At 48.9% G+C, this 17,718-nt stretch overlaps 1 protein-coding gene and 2 non-coding genes across 3 annotated transcripts in view; 1 reads left to right on the top strand and 2 right to left on the bottom strand.

Annotated features, from left to right (window-relative positions):
- ARMH1 (armadillo like helical domain containing 1) overlaps window positions 1-17,718 on the top strand; it is an 81,531-nt gene that overhangs the window by 48,107 nt on the left and 15,706 nt on the right. The window contains exons 12-15 of the mRNA XM_049697316.1: window positions 24-105; window positions 9,769-9,891; window positions 9,993-10,065; window positions 10,213-10,342. Coding sequence (XP_049553273.1) covers window positions 24-105; window positions 9,769-9,891; window positions 9,993-10,065; window positions 10,213-10,342 — 408 coding nt within the window. The remainder of the gene's footprint in view (window positions 1-23; window positions 106-9,768; window positions 9,892-9,992; window positions 10,066-10,212; window positions 10,343-17,718) is intronic.
- LOC125962830 (U5 spliceosomal RNA) lies at window positions 4,507-4,623 on the bottom strand. The gene has a single exon (XR_007474593.1). It is a non-coding gene; the product is annotated as a U5 spliceosomal RNA (small nuclear RNA).
- On the bottom strand, window positions 16,196-16,312 carry LOC125962831 (U5 spliceosomal RNA). The gene has a single exon (XR_007474627.1). It is a non-coding gene; the product is annotated as a U5 spliceosomal RNA (small nuclear RNA).

The following is a 17,718-nucleotide window of genomic DNA, read 5'->3' as shown; positions in this document are numbered from 1 at the left end:
GTTCCCCTTGCTCCTGTCCTCAGGGCAACGCCGAGGACTTGTACAGGAGAATAGATAGCAATCAGGCGGACATCTTGGCGGCCAACGAAGTCAATGTCACCAAAGGTGAGTGGGGTGTGAGGGGGCTGGAGCAGAGGTGCGGCGGCACCCACACTCAGGCTCATCTCCCTGTCCCCAGAGCTGCATCTCAGTGGCCTCTCCGACAGCACCATGAGCTCTTACTTTGGCCATTGTAATCAGGGTCAGGTGGCCTACATCACACACTTCCAGAGGGAGGCTGTGGGAGAAAAGGAGCAACAGAGCCTCCAAGGCAAGCCAGGAAGCCCAGGCTGTGTGGCAGGGAAGCCTGGCAGGAGGAAGGAGCCAGGGCCAAGCTCCGGTTGACTCTTCTTGGCCCTTGGTGGGAGGCTGGGGATCTGCCCACCAGAAGGGGAAAAGGAGAGCTGGCTGGGAAGGGTTCAATAAACAAACGGTCTTGCTATCTATCTGGTGTCCGTGTGTGGAGGGCAGAGGGAGATCTAGTGAGAGTTATGATGACGGGTCGGGGTGCCTCTGCTCACCAAGGAAAAACGCTGGTCTGAGGGGAAGGACCACCAACGTCGTAGAAGATTCAAGGGCACAGCCTGAGGAGCGGGCCTTACCTCAGCTCCCTGCTGGCCCCTGCGCTCTCCCCTCCAGGACACCACACCCACCTGGTTTTTCTCCTGCCTCTCCGGTTGCTTCCTTTCATTCTCTTTTGCTGATTCCTCCTCTTCAACCCAGCTTCCTTCAAGGTGGAGTGAGGCAGGACTCTGACCTGGAGCCTCTTCCCTACCTTTACACCCTGGTGATTCCATTGCTTTAAATACCACTTCTGTGCAACGACTCCCACGTTTCTACCTCATGGTGTTGTCGACGAAAAATTTAATCTTAGTCGATCTAAGAAAGCAATGAAAAATTTTATTCGAGCCAAATTGTGGCGTATGAGCCGGGAACAGCCTCTCAGAAAGCTCCAAGTACTGTTCTGCCTGTGAGAGGTCAAAGCACAGTTATCCAGGGCTTTGTTCGTTAAATGACGTACACAGTGACATTCACACAATCCACATCGACACCTACAAAGCAAGTAATGGGTCATGGGTCATCAGGGCCCCTTACAAGATCAAGGAGGAAGGTTATCTCCTAAGGAGTTATCTTGTTGATACTAGGAGAAGGTTGCTCTTTACAGTTGACCAGGTATTTCTGCCCACCGGGAGGTTGGTCGATGCATGGTGCAGATACGCAATGCACAGTAGAGGGAAGAGAGGAGGCCAAAGGGCAGAGAAAATTATTTATGTTCAAATTTTCCTTGACTCGCTTTAGAATATGCATTTGTATTTCATCAGTGTCCAAAGCTGAACTCCCAGTCCTGTGCCATCTTCCCCAACTCAACTGATGGCAACTCATCCTTCCTGCCACTCAGAACAAAATCGTGGTGTTCTCCTTGATGTCTCTCTTTAACCTCTGGATCCATCCTGTCTGTTGACTCTACCTTCCAAATATACCCAGAATCCAACTATGTCTCACTACCTCCATTGCTAATACTCGGGTCCAAGCCACCATCATCTCTCCTCTAGATGACTCTGCTTTCTGCCCCATTCTCTTTGTCAGCACAGCAGCCAGAGTGGTCCTTGTAAACTTCAGATTCTGTCACTCTGCTCAGAACCTTGCAGGGCTCTCCATTTCACTCAGTAAAGCCCAAGCCCTTACTCTTACGGCCTCCAGGGTGATCTAGGCTCCCATGACTTCTGAACTCTCTCCTACTTCTCTCTCTCTTCTTCACTGGGCACCAGACACATTGGCTGTGTGGTTCTTGAAGTTGACAAAACAAGCTCCCGCTTTAGGGCTTCTGTGCAGACTTTTCTGCTGAACACTTGAGAGAGGTCCTCTTCCTAGAACCCTCACCCCAGGTGTCTGCATGGCTAACTCCATGACCTCCTTTCAACTCTTTACACAAAAGGTATCTTCTCAGGACTTACCTGGTGGTGCAGTGGATAAGACTCCGTGCTCCCAATACAGGGGGCCAGGGTTTGATCCCTGGTCCGGGACCTAGATCCCACATGCTGCAACTAAGGGTTCTCATGCCGTAGCTAAAGATCATGCGTGCCGCAGTTCAGACCTGGCTCAGCCAAATAAATAAATATTTTTCAAAATAAATAAATAAAAAGGAAATCTTAAGTATAATACAAATATCCAAAACAAATATACGTTACATGAAATCTATTACTATACATTTATTCTCCCCCAACTTGTTATTTCCAAAAGTTCAGAACTACAACAAGTTGAAAGAATGAGTACCTATGACACATTTTCTTTCTCTCTCTCTGTTTACTGGGCTTTTTGAAAGTTTCAGATGTCATGACATTTCACTGCTAAATATTTCACATTACGTGTCTACTAAGAATAAGGCCGTTCTCCTACATAATTACTATATCAGTATTGGGGTAGTGTGAGTCGTAGCCTCCAAATACATCCACATCCTGATCCCAGGAACCTGTAGATATGTTACTTCACACGGTAAAAGGGATTGTGCAGGTGTGATTAAGGATCTTGAGATGGGGAGATTCTCCTGGATTATCTAGGTGGGCCCCAGGTAATTACGAGGCTCTTTATACGGCAGGAGGATCCAGAGTTAGGAGACGACACGACAGAAGTAAGAGATTTGGACTGCAAGGAGGGGGTCAGAGGCCAAGGAATGAAGCCAGCTTTCTTAAAGGCAAGGGAACAGATTCTCCCTTGAAGCTTCTAGAAAGAATGCAGCCATGTCAACACCTTAATTCTAGACTCCTGCCGTCCAGAAGTTGTTTTAAGTCACTAAGCGTGTGATAATTTGTTACAGCAGCAAGAAAACAAATACAATTATTAATTGAATACTGTCACGTGAAATAGAGTACATACTAAAATTTCCACAAAGCCACCAAAAGTGTACCTTCTGCTTTCTTCCTGCCTTCCTTTCCTTGGTGTGTTATTGGGTTTTGCTCAGGATCCAGTTAAGGTTTGTATATTGCATTTGATTATCATGCAGTATAAGCTTTTTCTTCTCTGTTTAACTTATGTATTGTATTCATTTTGGGCTGTGTTGGGTCTTCCTTGCGGTGCGCAGGCTTCTCACTGCAGTGGCTTCTCTTGTTGCCGAGCACGGGCTCCAGGTGCCCGGGCTTCAGTGCTTGTGGCACTCGGGCTCAGTAGTTGTGCTGCCCGGGCTTAGTTGCTCCGCGGCATGGGGGATCTTCCGGGACCAATGCTCGAACCCGTGTCCCCTGCAGTGAGAGGCGGATTCTTAACCCCTGTACCACCAGGGAAGCCCTAAGCTTACTTCTAAAATTAAAATTTAGAGCAATTACTTGCGGTCTTCATCCACATTAGAAACTGGAAAACTACAGCAGATCTTGAGCATTGCCTTTCCGTTTTTTTTTTTCTTTTTTCTTTGTTTTTTGTTTTTTTTTTTCCACCGCGCCGAGTGGCCTGCTGGGTTTCAGTTCCCCAACCGGGATCAAACCCGCGCCCCCTGCCGTGGAAGCGTGGAGCCCTAACCACTGGTCCAGGGATTGCTAGGGAATTCCTCGAATTTCTTATTTTTAACAGTTGTAGTTTTAAGGCTAAACTACCTCATCAGAAAGTGTATATTTGAATATTTATCATACAAACATCGACCAACTATACTTCAGTTTTTTTGAAGCTTTTACAAAAGCCAAGTTACACAAGTGCAGCAGTTAGAACCACAATCCCAGAGAGGTGGGTCTTCCCGGAGGTGCTCACGTACTGCTTTGAACAATCCTTTGCAAACACATGTGCCCAAGCCTGAACTTGAATTCACGACCTAACCAAAGCCAGGTTAAGCGGATAATCTACAGCGAGCAACCGTCTACTGGACGACTGACTGCTCTGTGCCAGGCCGCGCGCCGTGCACGAGAAGCAGTTCAACTTTATTATGCCTGGTGGTCTCCAAGAAGATAAACCCGAAGCGCTAGGAACAAAGCGCGTTTTTAAGCTCTGTAAGTATTTGAATTCCTTGTAACTTGTGAGGCCGCTCGCGCTTAGAAAGTGGGGGGTCACTTCTCTTGCGCCTCTTTCTCTTCCTTCCCCGGCGCTGCCTTCCTCAAACCCGGAACGATACCTCCTCCTCAGAACACCATGCGCACTCCACGAGCACCAGTTGCCGCCTCCACAAGAAGCCCGCCTGCCTCCTGAAGACAACCTCAGAGAAACATGACACAACACCTTGCTCTCACGGACAACTGCAGTTGCTTACCAGCAACGGTCAAAAACCGCAAGAACAGCTCGCCACTGCACTATATACTGCTCCGCCAACCAGGTTAATTCCAGGCGCTTGCCAGGATTCCGAAATCACACATACGTCACACTAACAAACCATCACAAAAACGGCCTACAACTAAGTCAAAACAGTGTTGCCACTCTTTGCAGCGTGTAACGCTACCAGCACAGACCCACCAAAATACCAGACGTTTCTTTTTTCTGCACAAATTTATTAGCCTTGTATAAGACAAGGCCTCAAAAAATTGGGTAGAAACTCGGAATTGTTTCTCTCCACGGAAATCTTTAGTAAAAGGCGAAAGATTTATGCGTTCTGAAGAGAAACCAGAGCATGTCGTCATAGCCTCTCACACAGTCCTCGGCTAACTGGAAGTCCCAAGGCACCAACGGTAACTATTTACCCGCAAACAACGAGTGAGTTCTGCAATTATTTCACACACTTCTGTGAAAATATCCTGATTTCGAGTGGGGTCGCGAGTCAAAAGAAACAGAAGGCTAGAGCCTTTTGAAAGTAGGCAAGATCCCGATGGCAATGCATTGTGGGTATGTAAATGAAGCTGAGTCACCAACCTCGCGCTTCCGCAAATGCCTTCCTTTATTAGTTTTCCTGCTCGGTCTAGAGCCACCACCAGGGGACGAAGCAGAAACCAGATAGGAATATAGTCGCCGAGTCCAACCAGAAAGTCTGTTTTATTTTGTTTTGTTTTTATTAAGGGACGACATTTATTCCTTTTCCAAATGTTACAGTAACACCAGGGGGAAGAAAATGGTTTTAGCAGTTAGGGAAAAGAAAACTGCAAATCTGGGGTTTGGCTGTTAAAAGTCATTTACAACAATGTGCGGGGAGGGAAGAAAAGAAGTTGTTTCACATCACAGGCCTCCCCACAACCCCAAAGCTTAATACTTGCTTACAAGTCAAAAAAGAGACAGTTGATTCACAAGCTGGAGGTTGAAACTTGAGTAAGACATTTAGAAAAACCTAGACAAGGGCAGCGTCCTCCCCCGCCCAGGTGCCACTGCAGGCACAGCACAAGAGACTACAAACAGCAGGGGAAGGTGGACACTCAGGGTTTGGGAGTGTAGGCACCCCCACCTCTGGCTCAGGGATTTGGGGAGTAAACATAACCTACTTGGAGAAGAATTGGGGAAGACAACCAGCAAACTGCCTTCTGCGTGGCTGGGGACAGGGAAGGAGGTAGGGCCAGGGGCAGGAGAATTTCACATCACTAACCTAACTTGGGAAACTGCAAGGGACCATCTTCAACTGGCCTTAAGAGCAAGAGCAGATGGACGATGGTGTTGCCGAAATATCAGCTTGCCTGTGCACCAATGCCGAACAGAAATACGGAGACAGAGATTTTGGAGGAAGAGGGAGATGGCTTTATTTTTCTGCCAGGCAGAAAGGAAGACACAGCAGGCTAGCGCCTGAAGAACTGTGCCCCCATCTCCTTCGGGAATAGGAAAAAATTTTATATGTGGGGCTCGCAGTCTGGCATATATGATAAGGATCAAAATAGTGAAGGTCTTGCATTCTTCTTCTTCCTGCGTTATTTCAAAACAGTCACTGCTGGCATCAGGCAGCCCGGTAACTGCGTAGGTGCGTCTCGGGGCTGTTGGCCTGCGTGACCTTCTTTCTGAAATGCAAATGCTACAGGGGGTGATTTGCTACAAGGCAGTGCAGGATGTAATTCACATAGTGTTAACGAGTCATAGGTTTGGGATGTCCCTGGTGGCACAGTGGTTAAGAATCCACCTGCCGGGCTTCCCTGGTCCCGCAATGGTTGAGAGTCCGCCTGCAGATGCAGGGGACACGGGTTCGTGCCCCGGTCCGGGAAGACTCCACATGCCGCGGAGCGGCTAGGCCCGTGAGCCATGGCCATTGAGCCTGCGCGTCCGGAGCCTGTGCTCCGCAACCGGAGAGGCCACAACAGTGAGAGGCCCGCGTACCACAAAAAGAAAAAAAAAAAAAAAGAATCCATCTGCCAATGCAGGGGACACGGGTTCGAACCCTGGCCCGGTAAGTTCCCACATGCCAAGGAGCAACTCAGCCGGTGTGCCACAACAACTGAGCCCAAATGCCACAACTCCTGATGCCCGCGTGCCTAGAGGCCGTGCTCTGCAACAAGAGAAGCCACCCAATGAGAAGCCCGCGCACTTCAACGAAGAGGAGCCCCCGCTCGCCGCAACTAGAGAAACCCCGCGCGCAGCAACGAAAAACCAATGCAGCCATACATAGTAAATAAATAAATAATAATGTCCATAAATTTAAAAAAACAGAAAAGAAAAGAAAGACACTTTCCACTTTAGAGCAAAGGGCAGGCATGCTTACTGACTGCTATATAACATTAAGGTTCTCTGAAATCAGGGTTCCTCTTTGTAATAAAATCCATTGCATAAGCAGGCGTTTATCTGTGTTACTCCCATTGGACTTGGGGGCAAAGGGAACTGATTCAAAAAGAGAAAACCCATATAATCAATATGAAGACTATAAAAGGAGACATCATTATAGATGGTACATTCATTAAAATGATTTTTTTAATGACATAATGAAAACTTCTTGCAATATGTTTGAAACTTTAGACGAAAACAGCGAGAAAATATAATTTACCAAAACGTACTCGAGAAGTAGAAAACCCAAAGTGTCCTCTAAGCATTAAAGAAAAGGAATCAGTAATTAATTTTTTCCATAAGATCAGAAGCTTCAGAGAATTCGATCAAACATTCAAGAAAAAATTCTAGTCTTAAACTCTTCCAGAGATTAGAAAAAGAGAGTACATCTTTTCCAAAAATCCCTTTCACAGATTTTCCTGGAGGAGCGGCCATAGCACAGGAATAGACACCAGTCTTGGAGACTTACAATCAGTTAAGGAGAGAGTGGCAAATGTAGCTAAGTGTACTCTGGCCTCTCTTCACATCACTTGTCCTTTTTTGTTTTTTCGGCTGCCTTTGGGTCTTCGTTGTGGTGCGTGGGCTTCTCGTTGCAGTGGCTTCTCTTGTTGTGGAGCGCTGGCTCAGTAGTTGAGGCACGTGGGCTCAGTAGTTGTGGCTTGCGGGCTCTAGCACGCAGGCTCAGTAGTTGTGGCGCACGGGCTTAGTTGCTCTGCGGCGCGTGGGATCTTCCCAGGCCAGGGCTCGAACCCATGTCCCCTGCATTGGCAGGCGAATTCTTAACCACTGTGCCACCAGGGAAGTCCCAGATCACTTGTCTTTTACTTTTTACTAAAGATTTTGTGGAGAGGAATGTGTGGGAGGGTGCCTTCTCATCTAAGACGGAAAGTTTCCAAGGTTTCATCTATTAGGTATGACCTTTGCTATAGTTTTTGGTAGATAGCTCTTACCACACTGAGATTCAATTTTCTCAAACTTTCTTTCTATTAAGATGATATATGTGCATTGCTAGATGGCACATTATTCCTTTTACACACTGCTAGACTCAATTTGCTAATATTTTGTGTAGAATTTTTGCATCTGTGTTCATGAGTAAGATTGCTATATAACTTCTCTAGAGCCTCACTTACAACTGGGGGCAGGGAATCAGAGAACGCAGTTCCCAACCTACAACTTAAACTTGGAACGGCTTTCTAAAACAACAAGTTGGCTGCATCTTCTATCTCTTAACTATGAACCTCTTTATAGTTCTACACATCAGCCATTTGTCTTTGAAAACCCACATACTTACCCTTATTTAAGTAAAACCTCAAAAGATTCCACTACCAATTCTCAAGTGTTTCTCTCCACGAAAGTCTTTGCCAAGACACAAAAGATTTCCTTAAACTGGGGAGGAATGTGTATGTGAGTACCATGCATGCCCATCCTCCCATATACTCGTTGGTCCCCCAACGTTTGTGGTGCCTTTGTACCTGCCAACAAAAACCTGTCTTCCATTGTAGAGAATGACCCCTAAACATGTTCTTACTGGGTAAAAGCTCCTGACAAGAAAATAAAAGGTGGGACTTCCCTGGTGGCGTAGTGGTTAAGAATCCACCTGCCAACGTAGGGGACACGGGCTCGAGCCCTGGTCCGGGAAGATCCCACATGTCGCCGAGCAACTAAGCCCGTGCGCCACAACTACTGAGCCCGAGGGCCACAACTACTGAAGCCCCCGCGCCTAGAGCCAGTGCGCCACAACAAGAGAAGCCACCTCAAGGAGAAGCCCGTGCACTGCCACAAAGAGTAGCCCCTCTGCTTACCACAACTCGAGAAGGCCCGTGCACAGTAACAAAGACCCAACGCAGCCTTAAATAAATAGATTTTTTAATTTTTTTTAAAAAGAAAATGAAACATTATTTTTTGTTTTTCAAACAGATAATACTGTTAATATTTCTCACGTAGTCTACACTGTATTCTGGTATGCAGATGAGCTAGTCAGGGAAACAACTGTGCCCTCGAAGTAGGTGGTGAGGCCAGCGGCACTTGACTCTGCAGCTGGGGGGACAGCTCATTTCTAAGCCCCGTCTTCCATGCAGCAAGCACTTGTGTTTACCCGCTGTCCTATCACACCACATTACCTGCCCATTTCCAGCTCTGCCTGTCTGGGGTTCTTTTCTCTTTACAAAAATATTCAGTCCTCCGCCATCTTCCCAGGCTCTCCCACAGCCCACCGACCCCTTTTACAGCACTTGTCACCAAACTGTTCGCCAGGCACAAGACGCATCCTATGCAGGTTGGCCGAAAGGCTGAGTCAATGCTGGATGGAATGAATGACTGCGAAGCAGCCACAGAAAATGCCCTCTTTAAATTCTAGTCCCCTCCTCCTTCCTAACCGAATCTTTCCCTCCTTTTGCTTCCACCGCTTCCTAGCTGTGGTACCTTATGGCAATTGCTTTACCTCTCTGTGCCTCATTCCTTCAAATGTCCAATAGGGATAAGTCATTATGCTGTTGCAAAATGAAGCTCCTTGGTCACAGGGATCGTCACTGGGACTCTGAACGGAGAGCCCTCTGCACAGAGCCTAGGCAAACAAGGCCTCAATAAGGGTCCGTCAGAAAGGAAAGTTTCTCTAAACTGCTGTCGACCTCACCTCCGTTCTCATTTTCTGCTACACATCCCCACCCACTTGCTCTGTCTCCCCCTCACCCCTTGTCTTTCCCCATCCTGTCTCCCTTTGAAGACCCGCCGTCCTTCCCTCCTCCAGGAAACCTTCTAGATTCCTCAAAGCCCTTTGGCGGCCCTACCTCTGTGGGGCCTCCAGCTCTTTTCAGCCTCTAAGCGTCCACCTTCTTCCTCCGGCTCTGGCTGGTTCTGTGAGTCCCAGGGGGCCTCGGCCTCCTCCTCCCTCTCCCCTTTAACTACGAGCTCCAGAAGGGCAGGACTGAGGGGTCGCCGGCCCAGCTCCCCCCACGCCTGGCACAGTGCTGGCCAGTAAGAGGTGCTAAGAAAGGTCGATAAAGAGTTGGAGGGGAGGGGGTGCTGCTTCCTTGCGAGGGCGAGGGCGGGGAGTGGAGCGGCGGGCCTCTCCAGCGCCCCTGCCTTCCCCAGCCATCGAGCTGATCAAGGACCTGGTCAACTACGACGTGTGCCCGGCGCTGCTCAAGGGCCTCGTGGCGCTGCTGAAACCGTCCTTCAAGGAGACCAGCAAACAGCAGTCCCAGATCGTCAGCGGTAGGGATCCGCTGCGATCGGGGTGATGGACCTTGACGGGGCAGGGTGGAAGATGAGGACGAGGGCTCCTCCAGCCTCACGGCCACTCCTCCCTCTTCCAGACTCTTCGGTTCTGCAGCTCACCGCCCAGCTGCCGTGGTTCTTGCAGCAGGCCGCGGCCGCCAACGCCATCAGGTAAGCGGGCAGCAGGTAGTGGGCAGATGCGGCAAGCCAGGCCCCGGCGCTGCCCGCGGGCCCCCAAGAGCGCTCCGGCCGCCGGAGGGTCCCACGGGGCCGCAGCAGCATGAATCCCACCCCCACCCCACGCCACCCCCCGCCCAGGATCCTGGCGCGAGGCAACACGAGCCTGGCCGAGGAGATGCTGCACCTGCGCGTGGTGCACAGCCTCATGGCCGCCATGGGCAACACGGACCACAGCAACGGCCAGCGGCAGGCCAGCCTCACGCTAGAGGTGCGCTGGGCGGCCGGGTGGCGGGCGGCAGGGCGGCGCGGCAGGCACAGCGCGTGGGCACGGCAGTCACGCCCCCTCGCCCGCCCACGCAGTACTTTGTGCAGTTATTCCCAGTGGTGGAGGAGCACGTGCGCAGGTCCATGGGGGAGGAACTCTACAAGCTCTTCCGTTTAAGTGCTCCCGCCCCGCCGCGCCCCGCGGGACACAACAGTGCCCCTGTGCACGGCCCAGCGCACGGCCCCTCCCCCTGTACACCCCACACACAGATAGGCCTCGGGGCCGGCAGCGGGAGGGACTGCCCTGGCTTGGGTTTCTCCACCTGGCACCCTTCCGTCCCCTTTCCTGCCCTTCCAGTCAGTTAAGAGCCTGACCGCAGACTGCAACCTCCATGTGCCCACGCCCAACTCCAAGTCCAGGCTGCCCTGGCATCCAGCCCAGTTCCCCTTGCTCCTGTCCTCAGGGCAACGCCGAGGACTTGTACAGGAGAATAGATTGCAATCAGGCGGACATCTTGGCGGCCAACGAAGTCAATGTCACCAAAGGTGAGTGGGGTGCGAGGGGGCTGGAGCAGAGGTGCGGCGGCACCCACACTCAGGCTCATCTCCCTGTGCCCAGAGCTGCATCTCAGTGGCCTCTCCAACAGCACCATGAGCTCTTACTTTGGCCATTGTAATCAGGGTCAGGTGGCCTACATCACACACCTCCAGAGGGAGGCTGTGGGAGAAAAGGAGCAACAGAGCCTCCAAGGCAAGCCAGGAAGCCCAGGCTGTGTGGCAGGGAAGGCTGGCAGAAGGAAGGAGCCAGGGCCAAGCTCTGGTTGACTCTTCTTGGCCCTTGGTGGGAGGCTGGGGATCTGCCCACCAGAAGGGGAAAAGGAGAGCTGGCTGGGAAGGGTTCAATAAACAAACGGTCTTGCTATCTATCTGGTGTCCGTGTGTGGAGGGCAGAGGGAGATCTAGTGAGAGTTATGATGACGGGTCAGGGTGCCTCTGCTCACCAAGGTAAAACGCTGGTCTGAGGGGAAGGACCACCAATGTCGCAGAAGGTTCAAGGGCACAGCCTGAGGAGCGGGCCTTACCTCAGCTCCCTGCTGGCCCCTGCGCTCTCCCCTCCAGGACACCACACCCACCTGGTTTTTCTCCTGCCTCTCCGGTTGCTTCCTTTCATTCTCTTTTGCTGATTCCTCCTCTTCAACCCAGCTTCCTTCAAGGTGGAGTGAGGCAGGACTCTGACCAGGAGCCTCTTCCCTACCTTTACACCCTGGTGATTCCATTGCTTTAAATACCACTTCTGTGCAACGACTCCCACGTTTCTACCTCATGGTGTTGTCGACGAAAAATTTAATCAGTCGATCTAAGAAAGCAATGGTAAATTTTATTTGAGCCAAATTGTGGCGTATGAGCCGGGAACAGCCTCTCGGAAAGCTTCAAGAAGTGTTCTGCCTATGAGAGGTCAAAGCACAGTTATCCAGGTCTTTGTTCGTTAAATGACGTACACAGTGACATTCACACAATCCACATCGACACCTACAAAGCAAGTAATGGGTCATGGGTCATCAGGGCCCCTTATAAGATCAAGGAGGAAGGTTATCTCCTAAGGAGTTATCTTGTTGATACTAGGAGAAGGTTGCTCTTTACGGTTGACCAGGTATTTCTGCCCACCGGGAGGTTGGTCGATGCATGGTGCAGATACGCAATGCACAGTAGAGGGAAGAGAGGAGGCCAAAGGGCAGAGAAAATTATTTATGTTCAAATTTTCCTTGACTCACTTTAGAATATGCATTTGTATTTCATCAGTGTCCAAAGCTGAACTCCCAGTCCTGTGCCATCTTCCCCAACTCAACTGATGACAACTCATCCTTCCTGCCACTCAGAACAAAATCGTGGTGTTCTCCTTGATGTCTCTCTTTAACCTCTGGATCCATCCTGTCTGTTGACTCTACCTTCCAAATATATCCAGGATCCAACTATGTCTCACTACCTCCATTGCTAATACTCGGGTCCAAGCCACCATCATCTCTCCTCTAGATGACTCTGCTTTCTGCCCCATTCTCTTTGTCAGCACAGCAGCCAGAGTGGTCCTTGTAAACTTCAGATTCTGTCACTCTGCTCAGAACCTTGCAGGGCTCTCCGTTTCACTGAGTAAAGCCCAAGCCCTTACTCTTACGGCCTCCAGGGTGATCTAGGCTCCCATGACTTCTGAACTCTCTCCTACTTCTCTCTCTCTTCTTCACTGGGCACCAGACACATTGGCTGTGTGGTTCTTGAAGCTGACAAAACAAGCTCCCGCTTTAGGGCTTCTGTGCAGACTTTTCTGCTGAACACTTGAGAGAGGTCCTCTTCCTAGAACCCTCACCCCAGGTGTCTGCATGGCTAACTCCATGACTTCCTTTCAACTCTTTACACAAAAGGTATCTTCTCAGGACTTACCTGGTGGTGCAGTGTATCAGACTCCGTGCTCCCAATACAGGGGGCCAGGGTTCGATCCCTGGTCAGGGAACTAGATCCCATGTGCATGCCACAACTAAGGCACTGGTGAGCCACAACTAAGGAGCCTGCCTGCCACAACTAAGACCCGGTGCAACCAAAAAAATAATTTTTTAAAAAAACAAAGTTATCTTCTTGGGGGGGGTTACCCTATTTTAAGTTGCGTCCCACACTACCAACCCCTATATTCTGACCCCCAACCCCTACCACTGCTGGTTTTTCCATAGCACTTATTTATGTGTTATTTATTTATTGGGTGTCTCCCCACCTGCATGTAAGCTCCAGCAGGGCAGGGATATTTGTTTTCATTACTGATATGTCCCAAATGCTGAGAACAATGCCTGGCACATATGAATGAACGACCGAGTTACTGTGAGGGCATTGTCCCTCAAAGTCAGAGGACATGAAGTCAGAAGGCAGTAATTCTCCAGGGTGCCACAAGAGGGCATCACCGGCCCTGATCTTGTTGGTCAGAGGCAGCCTAACTTACCCCAAACTGGGATTTTGAGCCTCAGCTTTCCTCTATTTGGGCGGAGGGAGGAGAGAAAAGCTCAGGAAATATCGGTATGTTTTCCATAAAGCTAAATGGATATCCTGTTTTAAAGACGTGTCCTGTCCTTTCCTGTGAAGTCACTCTTACTGTTTTTAGTCTTGGAATGGCCTTTTTGTAGAATTATGATTTTAAAAATTAGTACCCCAGAAATTTTTTGGAAATTTTAATAATTGGAAAATCCAAAACTCTGGAAACCGCTGGTCTAAGACGATAACTCTTTAATAACAATGGAGCTTTAAAAAATGAAATCTTAAGGGACTTCCCTGGTGGTCCAGGGGCTAAGACTCCACGCTTCCAATGCAGAGGGGCCAAGGTTCGATCCCTGGTCAGGGACCTAGATCCCACATGCTGCAACTAAGGGTTCTCATGCCGTAGCTAAAGATCATGCGTGCCGCAGTTCAGACCTGGCTCAGCCAAATAAATAAATATTTTTCAAAATAAATAAATAAAAAGGAAATCTTAAGTATAATACAAATATCCAAAACAAATATACGTTACATGAAATCTATTACTATACATTTATTCTCCCCCAACTTGTTATTTCCAAAAGTTCAGAACTACAACAAGTTGAAAGAATGAGTACCTATGACACATTTTCTTTCTCTCTCTCTGTTTACTGGGCTTTTTGAAAGTTTCAGATGTCATGACATTTCACTGCTAAATATTTCACATTACGTGTCTACTAAGAATAAGGCCGTTCTCCTACATAATTACTATATCAGTATTGGGGTAGTGTGAGTTATAGCCTCCAAATACATCCACATCCTGATCCCAGGAACCTGTAGATATGTTACTTCACACGGTAAAAGGGATTGTGCAGGTGTGATTAAGGATCTTGAGATGGGGAGATTCTCCTGGATTATCTAGGTGGGCCCCAGGTAATTACGAGGCTCTTTATACGGCAGGAGGATCCAGAGTTAGGGGATGACACGACAGAAGCAAGAGATTTGGACTGCAAGGAAGGGGTCACAGGCCAAGGAATGAAGCCAGCTTTCTAAAGGCAAGGGAACATATTCTCCCTTGAAGCCTCTAGAAAGAATGCAGCCCTGTCAACACCTTAATTCTAGACTCCTGCCGTCCAGAAGTTGTTTTAAGTCACTAAGCGTGTGATAATTTGTTACAGCAGCAAGAAAACAAACACAATTATTAATTGAATACTGTCACGTGAAATAGAGTACATACTAAAATTTCCACAAAGCCACCAAAAGTGTACCTTCTGCTTTCTTCCTGCCTTCCTTTCCTTGGTGTGTTATTGGGTTTTGTTCAGGATCCAGTTAAGGTTTGTATATTGCATTGGATTGTCATGCAGTATAAGCTTTTTCTTGTCTGTTTAATTTATGTACTGTATTTAGTTTGGGCTGTGTTGGGTCTTCGTGGCTGCGTGCGGACTTTCTCTAGTTGCGTGGAGCGGGGGCTGCTCTCCGTTGCGGTGCGCGGGCTTCTCACTGCGGTGGCTTCTCTTGTTGCCGAGCACGGGCTCCAGGTGCCCGGGCTTCAGTGCTTGTGGCACTCGGGCTCAGTAGCTGTGGGGCCCGGGCTTAGTTGCTCCGCGGCATGGGGGATCTTCCGGGACCAGGACTCGAACCCGTGTCCGCCGCAGTGAGAGGCGGATTCTTAACCCCTGTACCAACAGGGAAGCCCTAAGCTTACTTCTAAAATTAAAATTTAGAGCAATTACTTGCGGTCTTGATCCACATTAGAAACTGGAAAACTACAGATGATCTTGAGCATTGCCTTTCCTTTTTTTTTTTTTCTTTTTTCTTTTTTTTTTTTTTTTCCCCGCGGCGCCGAGTGGCCTGCTGGGTTTCAGTTCCCCAACCGGGATCAAACCCGCGCCCCCTGCCGTGGAAGCGTGCAGCCCTAACCACTGGTCCAGGGATTGCTAGGGAATTCCTCGAATTTCTTATTTTTAACAGTTCTAGTTTGAAGGCTAAACTACCTCATCAGAAAGTGTATATTTGAATTTATCATACAAACATCGACCAACTATACTTCAATTTTTTTGAAGCTTTTACAAAAGCCAAGTTACACAAGTGCAGCAGTTAGAACCACAATCCCAGAGAGGTGGGTCTCCCCGGAGGTGCTCACGTACTGCCTTGAACAATCCTTTGCAAACACATGTGCCCAAGCCTGAACTTGAATTCACGACCTAACCAAAGCCAGGTTAAGCGGATAATCTACAGCGAGCAACCGCCTACTGGACGACTGACTGCTCTGTGCCAGGCCGCGCGCCGTGCACGAGAAGCAGTTCAACTTTATTATGCCTGGTGGTCTCCAAGAAGATAAACCCGAAGCGCTAGGAACAAAGCGCGTTTTTAAGCTCTGTGAGTATTTGAATTTCTTATAACTTGTGGGGCCGCTCGCGCTTAGAAAGTGGGGGGTCACTTCTCTTGGCGCCTCTTTCTCTTCTTTCCCAGGCGCTGCTTTCCTCCAACCAGGAACGATACCTCCTCCTCAGAACACCATACGCACTCCACGAGCACCAGTTGCCCCGTCCACACGAAGCTCGCCTCCTGAAGACAACATCAGGGAAACATGACACAACACCTTGCTCTCACCGACAACTGCAGTTGCTTACCAGCAACGGTCAAAAACCGCAAGAACCACTCGCCACTGTATTATATCGCTCCGCCAACCAGGTTAATTCCAGGCGCTGGTCAGGATTCCGAAATCACACATACGTCACACTGACAATCCACCACAAAAACGGCCTACAACTAAGTCAAATCAGTGCTGCCACTATTTGCAGTGTGTATCACTACCAACACACATCCACCGAAATACAAGAGATTCTTTTCTTTGCACAAATTTATTAGCTTTGTATAAGACAAAGCCTCAAAAAATTGGGTAGAAACTCGGAATTGTTTCTCTCCACGGAAATCTTTAGTAAAAGGCGAAAGATTTATGCGTTCTGAAGAGAAACCACAGTATGCCATCATAGCAGCTCACACAGTCCTCGGCTAACTGGAAGTCCCAAGGCACCAACGGTAACTATTTACCCGCAAACAACGAGTGAGTTCTGCAATTATTTCACACACTTCTGTGAAAATATCCTGATTTCCAGTGGGGGCGGGAGTCAAAAGAAATAGAAGGCTAGAGCCTTTTGAAAGTAGGCAAGATCCCGATGGCAATGCATTGTGGGTATGTAAATGAAGCTGAGTCACCAACCTCGCGCTTCGGCAAATGCCTTCCTTTATTAGTTTTCCTGCTCGGTCTAGAGCCACCACCAGGGGGCGAAGCAGAAACCAGATAGGAATATAGTCGCCGAGTCCAACCAGAAAGTCTGTTTTATTTTGTTTTGTTTTTATTAAGGGACGACATTTATTCCTTTTCCAAATGTTACAGTAACACCAGGGGGAAGAAAATGGTTTTAGCAGTTAGGAAAAAAAAAAGTGCAAATCTGGGGTTTGGCTGTTAAAAGTCATTTACAACAATGTGCGGGGAGGGAAGAAAAGAAGTTGTTTCACATCACAGGCCTCCCCACAACCCCAAAGCTTAATACTTGCTTACAAGTCAAAAAAGAGACAGTTGATTCACAAGCTGGAGGTTGAAACTTGAGTAAGACATTTAGAAAAACCTAGACAAGGGCAGTGTCCTCCCCCGCCCAGGTGCCACTGCAGGCACAGCACAAGAGACTACAAACAGCAGGGGAAGGTGGACACTCAGGGTTTGGGAGTGTAGGCACCCCCACTTCTGGCTCAGGGATTTGGGAAGTAAACACAACCTACTTGGAGAAGAATTGGGGAAGACAACCAGCAAACTGCCTTCTGCGCGGCTGGGGACAGGGAAGGAGGTAGGGCCAGGGGCAGAATTTCACATCACTAACCTAACTTGGGGAACTGCAAGGGACCATCTTCAACTGGCCTTAAGAGCAAGAGCAGATGGACGATGGTGTTGCCGAAATATCAGCTTGCCTGTGCACCAATGCCGAACAGAAATACGGAGACAGAGATTTTGGAGGAAGAGAGAGATGGCTTTATTTTTCTGCCAGGCAGAAAGGAAGACACAGCAGGCTAGCGCCTGAAGAACTGTGCCCCCATCTCCTTCGGGAATCGGAAAAGATTTTATATGTGGGGCTTGCAGTCTGGCATATATGATAAGGATCAAAATACTGAGGGTCTTGCATTCTTCTTCTTCCTGCGTTATTTCAAAACAGTCACTGCTGGCATCAGGCAGCCCGGTAACTGGGCCGGTGCGTCTCGGGGCTGTTGGCCTGCGTGACCTTCTTTCTGAAATACAAATGCTACAGGGGGTGATTTGCTACAAGGCAGTGCAGGATGTAATTCACATAGTGTTAACGAGTCATAGGTTTGGGATGTCCCTGGTGGCACAGTGGT

This window comes from Orcinus orca, chromosome 1 (assembly GCF_937001465.1).
Source record: "Orcinus orca chromosome 1, mOrcOrc1.1, whole genome shotgun sequence".
Classification (NCBI taxonomy): domain Eukaryota; kingdom Metazoa; phylum Chordata; class Mammalia; order Artiodactyla; family Delphinidae; genus Orcinus; species Orcinus orca.
Note: the sequence above shows the minus strand (reverse complement) of the source record. Positions and strands in the feature narration are given on the sequence as shown.